This window comes from Neopelma chrysocephalum, unplaced genomic scaffold, assembly GCF_003984885.1.
Source record: "Neopelma chrysocephalum unplaced genomic scaffold, ASM398488v2 Primary Assembly neopelma1_70, whole genome shotgun sequence".
NCBI classification, from domain to species: domain Eukaryota; kingdom Metazoa; phylum Chordata; class Aves; order Passeriformes; family Pipridae; genus Neopelma; species Neopelma chrysocephalum.
Genome location: NW_020897730.1, coordinates 4,360,800 through 4,374,437, shown reverse-complemented (window position 1 = coordinate 4,374,437; position 13,638 = coordinate 4,360,800). Strand labels below are relative to the sequence as shown.

At 52.4% G+C, this 13,638-nt stretch overlaps 1 protein-coding gene across 1 annotated transcript in view; it reads right to left on the bottom strand.

Annotated features, from left to right (window-relative positions):
• Positions 1-11,980, bottom strand: part of IRS1 (insulin receptor substrate 1) — a 52,729-nt gene extending 40,749 nt beyond the window's left edge. Inside the window, exon 1 of the mRNA XM_027686001.1 lies at positions 7,424-11,980. Coding sequence (XP_027541802.1) covers positions 7,447-10,974 — 3,528 coding nt within the window. The 5' untranslated portion in view covers positions 10,975-11,980 and the 3' untranslated portion in view covers positions 7,424-7,446. The remainder of the gene's footprint in view (positions 1-7,423) is intronic.
• Between the last annotated feature and the right edge of the window lie 1,658 nt (positions 11,981-13,638).

The window sequence follows — 13,638 nt, the reverse complement described above, 5'->3', positions numbered from 1 at the left end:
AAAACACAAGATCTGCTGTAGCAAGCCAAAATAGCTTTGTCATTTGAAATTTTCTTTTACAATATATTCTTTCAATTTAAAAAATGCACAGGCATCTATAGTTACTAATCCATAGAGTAAATTATTAAAATAATTAACCCCATTTTTAATCAAATTTATAACTGTCCAAGTAGTAGAGCGTAAAGAAGAAAATACTGCAGTTAAAAAAACCTGAGTGAATATAGTTCTCCTTTTATTATATATGTATTTTATAAAATCAAGGGGGTTTAATGTTAAAATTCACTCATTCTGATTTATCTTGTACTTAATTCAGATTCATACCTGTGGTTTACTGCTGTGGTCATGACAGGGATGCTACAAAACAAAGAGTTCAGGAAAGAAAAGCTGGAGGCAAATTCTGTTTACCTTACTAAGCACATCATCCTGTTAAGGTCAGCAGAATATCCAAATACTAAAACAACATAAAATCTAATCACAAGGAAGGAACACATGTGCTTCCTAAACACAGTGTCTATCCCAGTAACAAAGATCAAAAGAAAAATACAGAAGTAAAAACACATTCAGAAAACTGCAGTACAGTGCAAAATGAGTGCCTCTAACTCCCTGTGTATATCCAGGCTGTCCACATTTCTCTATACTCATCCTCAAACTTTCAAGTATCACCATCCCAATTCCCTTCAGACCCCAAGTACCTTGCAATTCTCTCCATCCACATCATCATACTGTAGTTTCTCTGTGTCCCCTAAATAATTTCTCTCTCATTTCCATCTCCTTCCCATCCCAGTTTCCACAGCTGCTCCCAAACCTGTACCTCAACTTCCCCCCTGTTTTAAGTCAGCAACCCCCAGTCTCCCTTCAAGCCACAGCACAGGTCCCATGAACAGCTTTCCCCTCCTTTTCCCTCTCTTCTCTTAAGAGTACTGGTTTGTGTAATTCTGTCAATCAAATGCAGCTATCAGTTTCTATTGAGACCTGGCACAGAGGTCAAACCTAAAACAAAATTAGTTTCAGAAAATAATATCTCTTTCTCTTCCATATCACTGGACACTAAAATTATTTTTTTACAGCTTACGTGACTTTATTTACACAATAATCAATTCTGAACAGATCCACTTTCAGAGCTTCAAAAACTGGAAAAAGCCACCCCACTTTCTTCACAAACAAGCTACAGTTGCAGTTAGTGCAACTTACTCAAAAAATATTCAAGTACATTTACTTTCAGTACTTGTACTCACGTATTTATGAAGTCATGAAAACTCTACAGTCCTAATGAATACAAAAATTTTAGCTAATATAAAGCAGTCCTGAAAAAACGCAACATACTCAAGATATTGGTCAGATAACATTCCCACTTCACAGCTGCTTGCTGCATTTTATTTGAGTTGTAATTCTGTATTTATGAGTGTTATCTAAGGAAACATATGATCTCCCTACAGTTGCTAGTTAAAAATGAGCATCATCCTCACCCTGCAGTGTCCTGTTTCATTTTTAAATTTAAACCACATTCAGAAACCAGTTTAAACATTAATTAAATGTGTGCTAAAGAAGTCCAGATAGTACTTCATAATTATCTGAATTTGTTTATAAATCATTCAGTTTCAATTTCTAAGCCAGGAAGACAAAAGAGAAACACCTAAAGCCATTAATTATAAGCTTGTGGTCTTGTTAAACAGAAGAACTGCAAATACGCAAGTATGTGGAGACACAGGCTCAATTTTGGCAAATAATTAGCTATGGGGAAAAAGTGGTGTGTGCATACAGTAAGAAATGCAGTGTTTTGTCTACAGTAATACCCATAAAGCATGGAAAACTTTCATAACATACTGGTATTTACCTTGGTGGTGACCCAAAATTACAGAAACTTCTGTTCTTCAGTTCTGGAAACAACCTTCCCCTAGAAACTTAATTTAATTGTACAAGTCTTGTTTTGGCACCCTTGTGGGTCCCTTCCAACTCAGCATATTCTAGGATTCTGTGATCTGCTGTGTTTCTGTTGTTCCACCTTAAGTTTTTTAATTTGAGAAAAAGAACCCAACTACTGAAAACTAATAAAGAAATAAAATAAAAAGCAATCAGTGTCCTAACAAAAATAAACCCCACCTATATAACACAAGAACTACATGAGTAATTTTCTGTTTACCATCATGTGTATTTTCATGAGACCCATACAAATGTTTAGTTCTTCCCTTAGTAGTGTTTTGCTTTAACTGGATACAGGCAAAAGGCCTAATAACTGTATAGATGCCATTGTGCTGCATTCCCGTTGTACTGTATTCCATTTTCTGACATCACCAAAACAGCCCAAACCACCCATGCACTGGGTAAAACAGGCACCATCAAAGCTGCAAGTGAGCCAAGTTACCACTTGCTTACACTACACATATTCTATTTGGTGTTATAAGCACTCAACTTTCAGGAGTTCTCAAACTCATCAACAAAATGGAAATGAGGCTTTGAAGCTTCAGAGATCAAAGCCACATACCTGGATTCATGGTACTATCCTACTACAGCCTTTCCTGCTTCTCCAGAGCCAACATCTCATAGTTTCCTTTTTGGAATATCTTTTGACTATATGCTCAGACCACAAGCTATCAGCAGTTCATCTTCAAAGCCCCTGCTCATCCGAGGAGCCTTCTCACAGCAATCCCAAAAGCAGGATCCACAGCAGATCCACAACATCTGCTCACCTGCAGTATTGCGTTTCTGTGCCAGGGTTTTGGTAGTGGGGACTACAGGAGTGGCTTCTCTGAGAAGCTGCTGGAAGCTTCCCCCATGTCTGACAGAGCCAATGCCAGACAGCTCCAAGAGGGACCTGCTGCTGGACAAGGCCAAGCCCATCGCTGACAGTGGCAGCACCTCTGGGATAACGTATTTAGGACAGGGAAAGAAGGACTGCACAACTGCAGAGAGAGAGAGGAGTGAGGATATGTGAGACCACCTGGATATGTCAAACCAAACCACACTGCAGACCCCAAGGTCAGTGCAGAAGCAGGGGGAGGTGCTCCAGGCACATGGAGTACCTATGGAGGTCCATGGCAGAGCAGATATCCACCGGCAGCCTGTGGAGGACTCCAGACCAGAACAGGAGGATGCCCTAAGGAGTCTGCAACCCTGTGGGAAATGCACATTGGAGCAGGCTCCTGGCAGGACCTGAGACCCTGTGGAGACAGGAAACCATGCTGGAGCAGATTTCCTGGCAAGACTTGTGACCCCATGGAAGACCCACGCTGGAGCAGTTTGTGAAGAACTGCAGCCCACAGGAAGGACTCACATTGGAAAAGTTTTTTCGAGGACTGTGTCCCATGGGAGGGACCCCACACTGGAGAAGGGAAAGAGTATGAGGAGTTCTCCCCGAGTGTGATGAACTGACCAAAACCCCCATTCACATACCTCTGTGCTGCTGGGGGGAGGAGGTAGAGAAATGGGGAGTAAAGTTATGCTCAGGAAGAAGGGAGGGGTGGGGGGAAGGTGTTTGAAGATTTAGTTTTTATTTCCTATTATCCCACTCTGATTTGATTGGTAATAAAACTAATTTCCCCAAGTCCAGTCTGTTTTGCCCATGACAGTAAGTGGTAAGTGATCTCTCCCTGCCCTTTGTCATGAGACTCGTGAGCTTTTCGTTATATTTTCTCTCCCCTGCCCAGCTGAGGAGGAGAGTGATAGAGTGGCTTTGGTGGGCACCTCATGTCCAGCCAGGGTCAGCCCACCACATCCATGCATGCAAAACTCTAAGCAGGAGGAAAACGCCTTAGGGCTACACTGCTCTTTCCCCTCACTTTCTCCATGTCACAGGCTGCTGTTTCCGAGCATGACCTGGCGACTGCAGCAACGTGGCCTTCCAGCTACAGCACAAAAGTCCACTCATCAGAGTATCCAAGCACCAAAGAGTCACCAGCTAGGCGAGACACACATAACAGTACCCAGTTGTCTCAAGGAGAGGTAAATGTTTGGGCAGGAGAGCATTCAGAACTGCATTGAAACTGCTGCACTTTTAACAGGATGAGAGAAGAGAGCCAGGGCAGGGCCAGCTGTTTGGAAACGGCCAAGAATTTATGACAGGGAAGGCAATGGGATTGGAGAGTGCAGAGGAATGCTGTGGGTGCAAGAGAAATGGTTTTCAATTAAATTTGGGAAACAACATAAGTATTTCAGCCAGTATCGTTAATGTTAGGAGGAATAACGACACTTGAAAGAGGTTAAAAATACTTCAGAATCTAATGCCTGAAGAACTTTGAGGCAGCTGGCAGGGAAGGACAGGGGAGCAAGGAATAGGAAAGGAGTTAGCTAGCTTGCAGTAAAGCAGCAACAATCATTTTATCCATTAGATGAATGGCCAACATTTGAGGTCCTCGTCTTGTAGACTGCAAAAACAGAAAATTCCACAATGGATAAAACAAGAGTTATCCAGACAGCTTTGGCCTTTGGGGTGGGGTGGAAGGCTGCCCTACGGAGAGGGTGGAAACCTGCTCTATGTAGAGGAGGAAAAAAAAAAGCGCATGTGTAGTCCCTTTGCCAATTCTGAGATTAAAAGTGTAAAGAAAAACCCATGAAAGAGATGGAGAGTAAAGAAAGAGTACTTAGTGCAGCCTTTCCCATCCCTTGTTCTCATCCCTGCAGCTTCACCTTCCTTTCCACCTCCACATGTTTTCACCTCTCAGCTGTACCTGCAAATATACCAAGTAGCTTTTCCTTCTTCTTCCACGTTGCCCAGACACCAATAGGAGAAGCAACAACCACAACCTCCCCACCCTCAGCCAAACAGCCTCACCTCAAACAGCAAGGAGGAGCACAGGGGAAGCTGACCCAGGCTGGACAGCCCGGCTGCTTGCTGGGAAGAGCAGGCAAAGCTCTGGGGAACTGGAGCACCCCTACTGCACCTGGAGTCTTCAGGGGAATGGTTTGGCTGAAGGTGCTCAACAACTTTTTCAGGCATGTGCAAACAGACTGCTTGCAGTCCTGTAAATCGCTCACCTCCAGGCAGATTTTCTCAAGAATGGCATAAGGTATAACCTGCATGGGCCGACTCCCCTGGCAAAACTAAGTTTCACCTCCAAAGCAAAAAAGTACAAGGACATGTCAAAAAACAGCTGTAAAAATTGCTGTTTGTTTAACACAGACAAAACATAATTGGGTTTCTTTCCTTAACATGCTCAACAGATGGGCTAGTCAGGCTGAATGTTGCAAGGAAAGTTTCAATTCATGGCAAGAAATCTGGGAAATAAAGAGTCTAAAGGGTTAATGTCTGAGAAAGCTACAAGCAACTAACACAGCTTTGTAGTGGGAAGGGAAAGGGAACAGCCATGGCTACAAACTCCCCATATAATTACAACCTGATTCTTCCCCTGCCTCCCAGAAGCTGCTGTGCTTGCTCAGTCCAATCCTAATTTTGGGAAATAAGAACCAACTTCAAACAGCAATTGCTCTATTACACACTACTTTTTACAATGTTGCCCTGAAAAACATCTGCATGGTATTTTTCAGCTAGTTCTTATATTAGGTTTTCCACATCCTAATCTTTCACTGAACAGCATAATCACAGTAGGCACCTACCTACCACCACCATGGAGAGCACTGCCACAGCTTTTATGTTAAAGATGACACATAGTTCAATTAAATAAGTTGTCTAAGGAAAGCAGTGCAATTGGAAAAAAAAACTGTGTAAGCAAACAGTCATGACACTGCTCCCCCCCAGACCTGCCTTCTCATACCCCTGCACACAGACTTGCCCCTCAACCTCAGCACAGCACAGGCAGGGGGGAACAGCAATGCTCCCAGCAAAGGGACTTGCTGCACAACTGGCTGCATCCTCTGGTAAATTCTCTCCTGAAGAGTTCATAACACCAATGCTCTCCTAAGCAGATACGGATTCCCAGGGTAACAAGAGACAGCTCAAAACCAGTCTAGATGGGTTCTTGCAAGCACATCCCAGAACAGAGAAACGGTGTGGCTGTGTAAGTTTGTGTACATTTGGTCACAAACCCTGTATGGTGACAGTCAGCACACTCCTGTCAGGTAGCCACAAAAATAATCATTTCCTACCAGTTGCCATTTCAACCAGACCATCAATATTTGCACTGATCTTAAACTTTACCTTGAACTTTGAAACTGACCTGGTAATCCCAGGTCACCTAAGGCTAACACCCAATATTGCACTGCTCTAAAGGGTAACAGCAGCAAGTGCTAAGTAGCAAATGTGAAGAGACTGTTTTGCTTTTGTTCAGGTTATAAGGTTGGACAACGTTTAAAAATGGTGAACATATGATCACAGGCGTGGTACCAACACCAGCCCTCAGTGTTCCCTAGAGCATAGTGAACAAGCAATACAAATAGTAAGGTTATTAAACTCACGATGTAAACAGTGGTAAGAGATTCATCTCCCAATGTCATTGCACGTATTCATAGTAACTACTTAAGCTACCGTGATTGCTGCTGCTCAACTATGTAGTAAACCTAAATCACTCACTAAAATCGAGTGACAAGATTAACTAGATAACTATCTGCTAGCGCTGGTCTGCTGCTGAAGGGGAAAACACTCTTCACCTTTCACAAAAGGGCTCACACAGGTGCACTTTACTTTGTGAGCTCGAAACAAGATACATTTGTTATGTGCTGCATGAAGCTCCCACCCAACAGAAACATCACGCTGCTTGCAACAATGCTTCTACTCATCTTACACATCTGTAATCAACGTGCAACAGCCTGGCGGAAGTTTTTCTCGAATTAAAAATTAAAAGCTTCAGGAAGAAACAGAACGCATCAGTCGATGCCAAGGACACAGTTCTTAAGGCCCATTTCTTATGCTGTTTGTAATACTGTGGTAGGTGTGGGACAGCCACACTTAGTATCAACTGAAACACAGATACAGTGACAGATACAATGCTCTAAAGACTTTGAAGGCTGTTTTCAAATTCAAAGCACCTTCCAACAAAACTGAATTAACACTGGTCACAGCCCCGCGAGGTGGATGCTGTTAGCCGTGTTCTGCACACAGGAGAACACGTGCTGGCACGGTTCACTGCTTTACCCTTGGCCACGAGTGTGATTACTGGCCAAACTAGGATTAAAACGGGAGTTTCCCGTTTCCAGACCGAAGCCAGAGGTAACTCGCTTTCACACCCACACACTTCTGAAGAACACCTAATTCTGAGAAGTAAAGAACCGTGGCAATACGGTACGCACAGTACTGTATCCCCAGTTGAACAGCAGCATCCAAGCGTGCTTTCGAAGCACAGCCAGGCCCACGCAGGTGCGGGCCAGCAGCTGGACACCCGCAGAGATGCCGGGCTTCTGGTTGCTTTTGACACTAAAACGCGCTGCACTGAGGCCAAAAGGCACAAGGAAACCAACCCAACGCGTGGCACCCCCGCAGCCTCCCCGGGGCTGTTCAACTCCCTGAACGGAGCCGCGGTTCGTCCCGGCTCACCTTCCCCGGCGGGCGCCCGGCTCCTACATCTCCTCCCGCTTCTGGAAGCTGATGCTGGCGTACGCGCTCAGGTCCTCGCCGCAGTGGCCGCTCCCGCGCGGCTGCCCCGGGGGCTTCGGCGGCAGCGGCTGCTTCGCCTCGGCGGGGGCGTGCGGGTGGTGGTGGCGACGGTGGCCACAGTCCCTCACCAAGTCCAAGTCGATGTAGTTGAGCCCGTTCTCCAGGGCGGGCGCGCCTCCCGGCTCCCTGCGGGCGGCCGCCTCCCCCGCGCCGGGCCGCAGCCACACGTTCTCGAAGGAGGCCGAGCTGTGCCGCTTCACCTCCTCGGCGGCCCCCGCGCCGCCGCACGGGAAAGGCGCCCCGAGCCCGCCCGGCGCCCCGCGGGCGGCGCTCGGCGTGGACGAGAAGGTCTCGGAACTGTGCCGCCGCCGGCCGCCCTGCGGGTCGGCGCGGATCACCTTGGCGCTCTGGTTGCGGCCGGGGCTGAGGCTGACGCGGGTGAAGGCGCTGCCCGTGCCCAGGCCCCCCAGCAGGGAGGAGGAGCGCGGCGGCGCCGCCGACAGCTCGGCCGGCGGCCGCGGCAGCTCCGGGGATGCCGCGGTGGCGGCCGCCGGCGGGGGCTTCTCGGGGGCGGCGCGGCCCCCCCGCACCTCGGCGTAGCTGAGCGGGCGGGCGGGCGAGCCGGGGGACGGGCTGTCGGCGCAGTCCGAGCAGGAGCCCCCGGCGGCCGCGGCGCCCCCGCGCTGCATCGCCACGTAGTCCCGGCCGGGCCGGGCCGCCCGCGCGGCGGCGAAGCCGGGCGGGCAGGGGGCCCGCGGCGGGCCCGGCTCCATGTTCATGTACTCCTCGGCCGCCTCGCTGCCCGGCGGCGGCAGGGCCATGCCCAGGGCGCCCGAGGGAAAGGGCGGCTTCTCGCCGGCGATGAACTCGATGTTGACATACTCGCCGGGGCTCTTGGGCTCCGGGGGCAGCAGCAGCGGGGGCTGCTCGCGGGCCCGGGGCAGGGTGCTGGCCTTGGGGCCGCCCAGCGACAGCCGCGTGGGCCGCGCCAGGCGGCCCTTGGTCTGCACGGCCGTGTCCACCTTGCGCGGGGGCTGCGCTTGCGGAGGGGGGCCGCCCTCGGGGCCGCCGCCGCCGCCCAGGCTGTCGCTGCTGGTGGACGAGGACGAATCCTCGGCGGCGTAGAGGAGGCGGCTGGAGCCGAGCGCTATGCGGGGCTGGGGGCTGCCCTCCTCGGCCACCCTGCCGCCGCCCCGCCGGTGCACGTGCTTGAAGGAGCGCGGCAGCGAGAAGTAGGAGTAGATGGGTTTGTGGTGCGCTGCAGTGGCCACCTCCTCCACCCCCGGCTGCCCCGCACCCCCGAAGTAACAGTCAGGCGGGGTGCTGGTGGTGGAGCCGCTGGCTGGGGACATGTTGATGTAGTCGCTGCCGCCGCAGGGGAGCTTCCCTTCGTTGCTCTCTACCGAGAGTTTTGGGTGGTGGCCGGCACCATTTGTCCAGATCTTGCCATAGCCTGCAGAGCTGTTGTCGGGGGAGTAGCTGCCGCTGGGGGACATCATCATGTAGCCGTTGGAGTCCACTGTGGCTGGAGGGTGGCGGCCCCCCCTGCCAGGGTTGATGATCTGCTGTGGAGCCGACACGCTCTTAGGACTCATGGGCATATAGTCACCACCCTTTGGGGGCGCCCCACCACTGGGCACAGGGGCTACACCAGGTGACATGGGCATGTAGCCATCATCCGTGTGCGGGGCAGAGTTGGTCCGATGATGGCCACTGTCCAGGTGGTGCATCTCCAGGCACTCCTCTGGGTAAGAGTGAGTGGGCACAAAGGCTGAGTGGCGGTAGGAGGGCAGCCGGCTGCTGCCACAGGGGTAAGAAGGCAGCATCTCCGTGTACTCCTCAATGGAGGCCACTGAAGACTGTGAGGGTGTCTTCTGGTGGGAGATGGTGGGTGAAGTGCCTGCAGAGTGAGTCCGCTTCCTGAATGCCTTCTCTAAATCGGCAACCTCCTCACTACCACCTCGAGGACAGCAGGGCGTACTAGGATAGCGGGGCTGCTGCTGTGGGTGGCAGGTGCGTGGGATGAAGTGGCCATTGGGGGCTGCCAAGCTGCAGCAAGAGGAGGTGGCCTTCCCCCCCATACAGATGTAGTTGAGGTCTTCATCACCCCGGGCTGGTGGGGTGTGTCCCAATGAATCAGGGGTCACACTGCGGAAAGAGCTGCGAAAGTCACATGGGCTGGAACCGTACTCATCAGAAGAAATAAATCCACCGTCGCTAGGGGAGCCAGAAACTGAAGCACTGGACCTTCTTGGAAACAGGCAGTCTGAGGTGGAGCCGTGGCCACTCGTGCTGCTGGATGACAGGCTGACTGGGCTGGTAGCTGAAGGAGAGCAGCGCGAGGAAGGCATTGGGATGGACCGGCTGTGGTTGAGTGGAGGATGGAGCCTGGAGTTGCCACGGTGTCTGTGCGAATGAGTCCGGTTAGCACTGGGACTAACTGGGCTACCATCCACAGAGGCAGGTCTTGACATTGTGCCTTCCCCATCACTTGATGCTCGAACCCGGAAAGAGCTGGGTTTGCCACCTGTACCTCCACCACCAGCAGGAGAAGTGGCCGTGACACTCTCGGTTCTGGACCGCCGACTGAGGCCCACTTGGCTAGGCGGAGGGTTGTTGACATGGTGCCTGCTGCGAAGGGGCACAGAGATGGGGTTGGAACAGTTTGAGGAAGACTGGCTCTTGCTGCGGGGCCGGAATTCCTCACTCATGGCTCGCATGGCCTCCAGGATAGTTTCATGCATGTTCTGAGCCACCACTGAGTCATCCACTTGCATCCAGAACTCACCGGGCCCAGTGACAGCTGAGCGTCCCACCTCAATGAAGAAGAAGTTCTCAGAGTGACCACAGCGGCGGATATTGAGCAGCTGCAGCACCACAGCAGCCGCATCTGAATTCAGCTTCACAAAGCTGATGGTCTTGTTAGTCAGGCACAGGCGGTAGATGCCAATCAGGTTCTTTGTCTGGCCTAGGCCCTTAGGCTTCAGAATTACTTGCCAAACTTCCTTAAAAGCTGGGCCAGGGGCTACCTCACCATAGCTGTCCTCACCTGCTTCCCCCAGTCCCATGCTGCTGCCTCCAAAGGTGACATCGCTGTGGTGGTGGTGGTGATGGTGATGGAGGTGGTGGTGGCCCTTGGCCCTGTTGTGCAACTGCAGCAGCGCTTGGTACCAGCTCTCCTGTTCAGGCTCGCTGTCAGCTGCAATGGCAAAGTGCTCGTCCTTGGTGTAGAGGGCCACCAGGTGCTTGTTCTTGGAGTCAGCCCGTTTGTTGATGTTGAAGCAGCTTTCTAGTGGGATAGAGCGCTTGGGGGCCCCTGACTTGTGTCTCCATTTCTTTTCATTCTCGTAATACTCCAGCCGGGCGGGTCCAGACTCACTGGCTGCCCTCAGCACGAAAAATCGTTTATGCATGCTCTTGGGTTTGCGCAAGTAACCCACCTTTCTGACATCTGAGAAGAAGCCCTCGTTATTATCCGTGGGGCTAGCCATGACGAGAGGCGGTGGAGCTGCTACTGCAGCTCGCAGTCTGCAAGACCCCAAAACAGCCAAGCCAGCCGTAAAAGGCAACCACCTAAAATAAAATTCATGCAACAACAATTAAAAAAAAAACGGCAAAATAGCTCAGGATCCTCTTTTGAGAACAGGACGGGGGAGGGACAGAAGCAGGGTGAGAGCAGCTGTTCAGTGGCCGAGGCAGCTTCCAGCACCAAATCAGAGTTTGTGTTGCTGTTTATGCCCAAATCGCCCTTAGATGGGTAAGCTCGTCCTTAAAAAGTCCAGTCTCGATCAGTCCAGACGAAAGTCTTGTCCCAAGAGCAGCTGCCGGGAGAGACGCATCCTCCTTTGCAGGGGTCGGGCTCCGGCGGGGCCGGGAGCGGGGCGGGGGTCCCCTTCCTCCGCTCCCTGCTCCCCTTCCCCGGCTCAAGTTTGCCTCCGCGAGCAGCGATCTGTGTTGCAGATTAAATATCCTCTCGGGGGCGGAGATTGTTTTGCAAAGTCCGGGGTTTGCACCCAAAAAATACACGCTGCTTTCCCCCCTCTCGCCCTCCCCCCAAAAAGAGAAAACAAACAAATAAAAATTAAAAAAAAAAAAAAGGCGCCCACAACACAACCTCCCTTCCCCAAATATCAGCGCCGAGGCTGCTGCTCCCGCTCGTGCGTGCGGAGGAGGCTGGCGACCCCATTCAGTCCCATCTCGTTAGGCAGAGAAAGTGCCATTTCCACACGCGGCGCAGCCCGGCAGCGGCGGGAGGGGAGGCAGCCCGAGTGCCGAAGGAACATCCTCTCTTCCTCCTCCTCTTCATTCCAGGCGGCAGCGCCTCAGCGGCCGGCGGCGCGGCCCCCTCCCGTGCCCCAGCCCGGCGGGCGAGGCACCGCCGCGGCAGCTCCTTCTCCGCCGGCTTCTCCTCGGAGTTTCCCGGCGCCCCGCACCAAAACAGGCGGCGGGGGCCGCGCTCGCCAGTCCAGCCCCCTCCGCCCGCCGCCGCGGCTCAGGCTCACTCCAAGGAGAACAACACGTGACGGCGCCAGTGCGTGGACCATCCCCGGAGCCGCCGCCGGGCTCCCGGCCAGCGCCGCCGCCCCGCCCTCCGCCCTGCCCTCATTCAGCACGGCCGCGGGGCCGCCGCCAGCGCGCCCCCATTGGTGCCGCGGCCCGTCCGTCACGGCGGCGGCGGCGCCCGGCCGGGCTGGGGCGCGGCGCGTAGTAAAGGAGGCGTAGACGCCATTCAGCGCCGTGTTATTTATACCCGCCGCCGGCGGCCTCTGCAGTGTGGCGGCTCCCGGGCTCGGCCGGCCGGGCGGGGAGCAGCTCCTGCCCGCCCGCAGCTCCGGCGGGGCAGCTCCGGGCGCGGAGCCGCTGCGGGGGGAGCGGGGCCGTGCCCGCCCCGCGTGGCCGCGGCTCGTTCCGCTCCCCGGGAGCCGCTCCCGGCTCAGCCGCGGCCGGTCCCCGGCAGGGCCCTGGCGGGAGCGGGGGCTCGGCCCGGCCCCCGCACAGCTGCCCCGGCCGTGCGGCGGTTCCCGGGTGTCCCCGGGCCGTTCTGTGCTGCACTGAACCGAACGCGCAGCGGGAGCGGCCGTGCTGGGTCCGGGCTCTCCCCGCGGCGCCGGGGACAAGTGCGGGAGCCGTGCGGGCACATCCCCTGCTCAATGCTGCCCTCTGCGGGGGCGGGCCCGCCCTCTGCTTGTCTGCCGGGCCGGGGTGCTGATTTTGGGGGTCGATTTGGTTTTCCCTAGTGCTGTTAATGATGGGTGACCCTGGGCATCCCGTGCGGAGTAGTGGGTCTTTAATTAGCCCTTTGCTGGCACTGCCCTACCCGAGCAGGCTGATCCCCAGCTGGTCAGAGGTGAAAGCGCCACAGCAGTGCTCACACCTTCTCTTTAAGGTTAAAATTCAATATAAAATTAGAGTCTCGTTTGGATTTGTGTAAGTCCAAGCAAGGAACAAATAATTTGCAGGCTTTTTCTAATACATCTGCATTACAAAGTTTGTTGCCAGGTAGATGATGGTTGTACAATTATTTGAGATGAGCATTTAGCTGATCAAAAGGTGAAAAATTCCCTTGAAACACTTACAGAAAAACATGGAGAACCCAGAAAGGGCAACAGGCAGCACTGCAAGCCACCCTCTCACGTTATCCTGTAGATAACATGGTAAAACAGAGCATTGTTTAAAGGTATTTACCAAACGCAAGATGACAATTTCTAATGTAGGAGCAATTCTACAATTTCTAATGTAGCTGGTAAAACACAAAGAATGAGAAGGAAAGACAATCCATAACAATAACCTGTATTATCACCACATTCTTTCCTACGCTTCACACTATAGTTCATCATGACAAAAACAGATATTTGTATTCATATATCCATTTTACATACAGAGATAAAGCTTACTTCAAACCAAATGTACGTCTATCCTCCAGCAAGCAGAACGACAGGAAACCACTCCCCCCAGGCCACACCATGGAGCTGAGGGACAGAATTGCAGCCCAAAGGCATATCAAGATCAGCTATCATGGCTGTCATTAATGACAAAGTATGTTTTGTGGGAAGAGGGCACCCATGGCTAAAAGGTCCTGTGGCAGGACAATAGCTCCTAAACCTCCTTTCCCTGTACCTTCCCAAGCACGAGAATGCATGTTTGTCCACAGAACA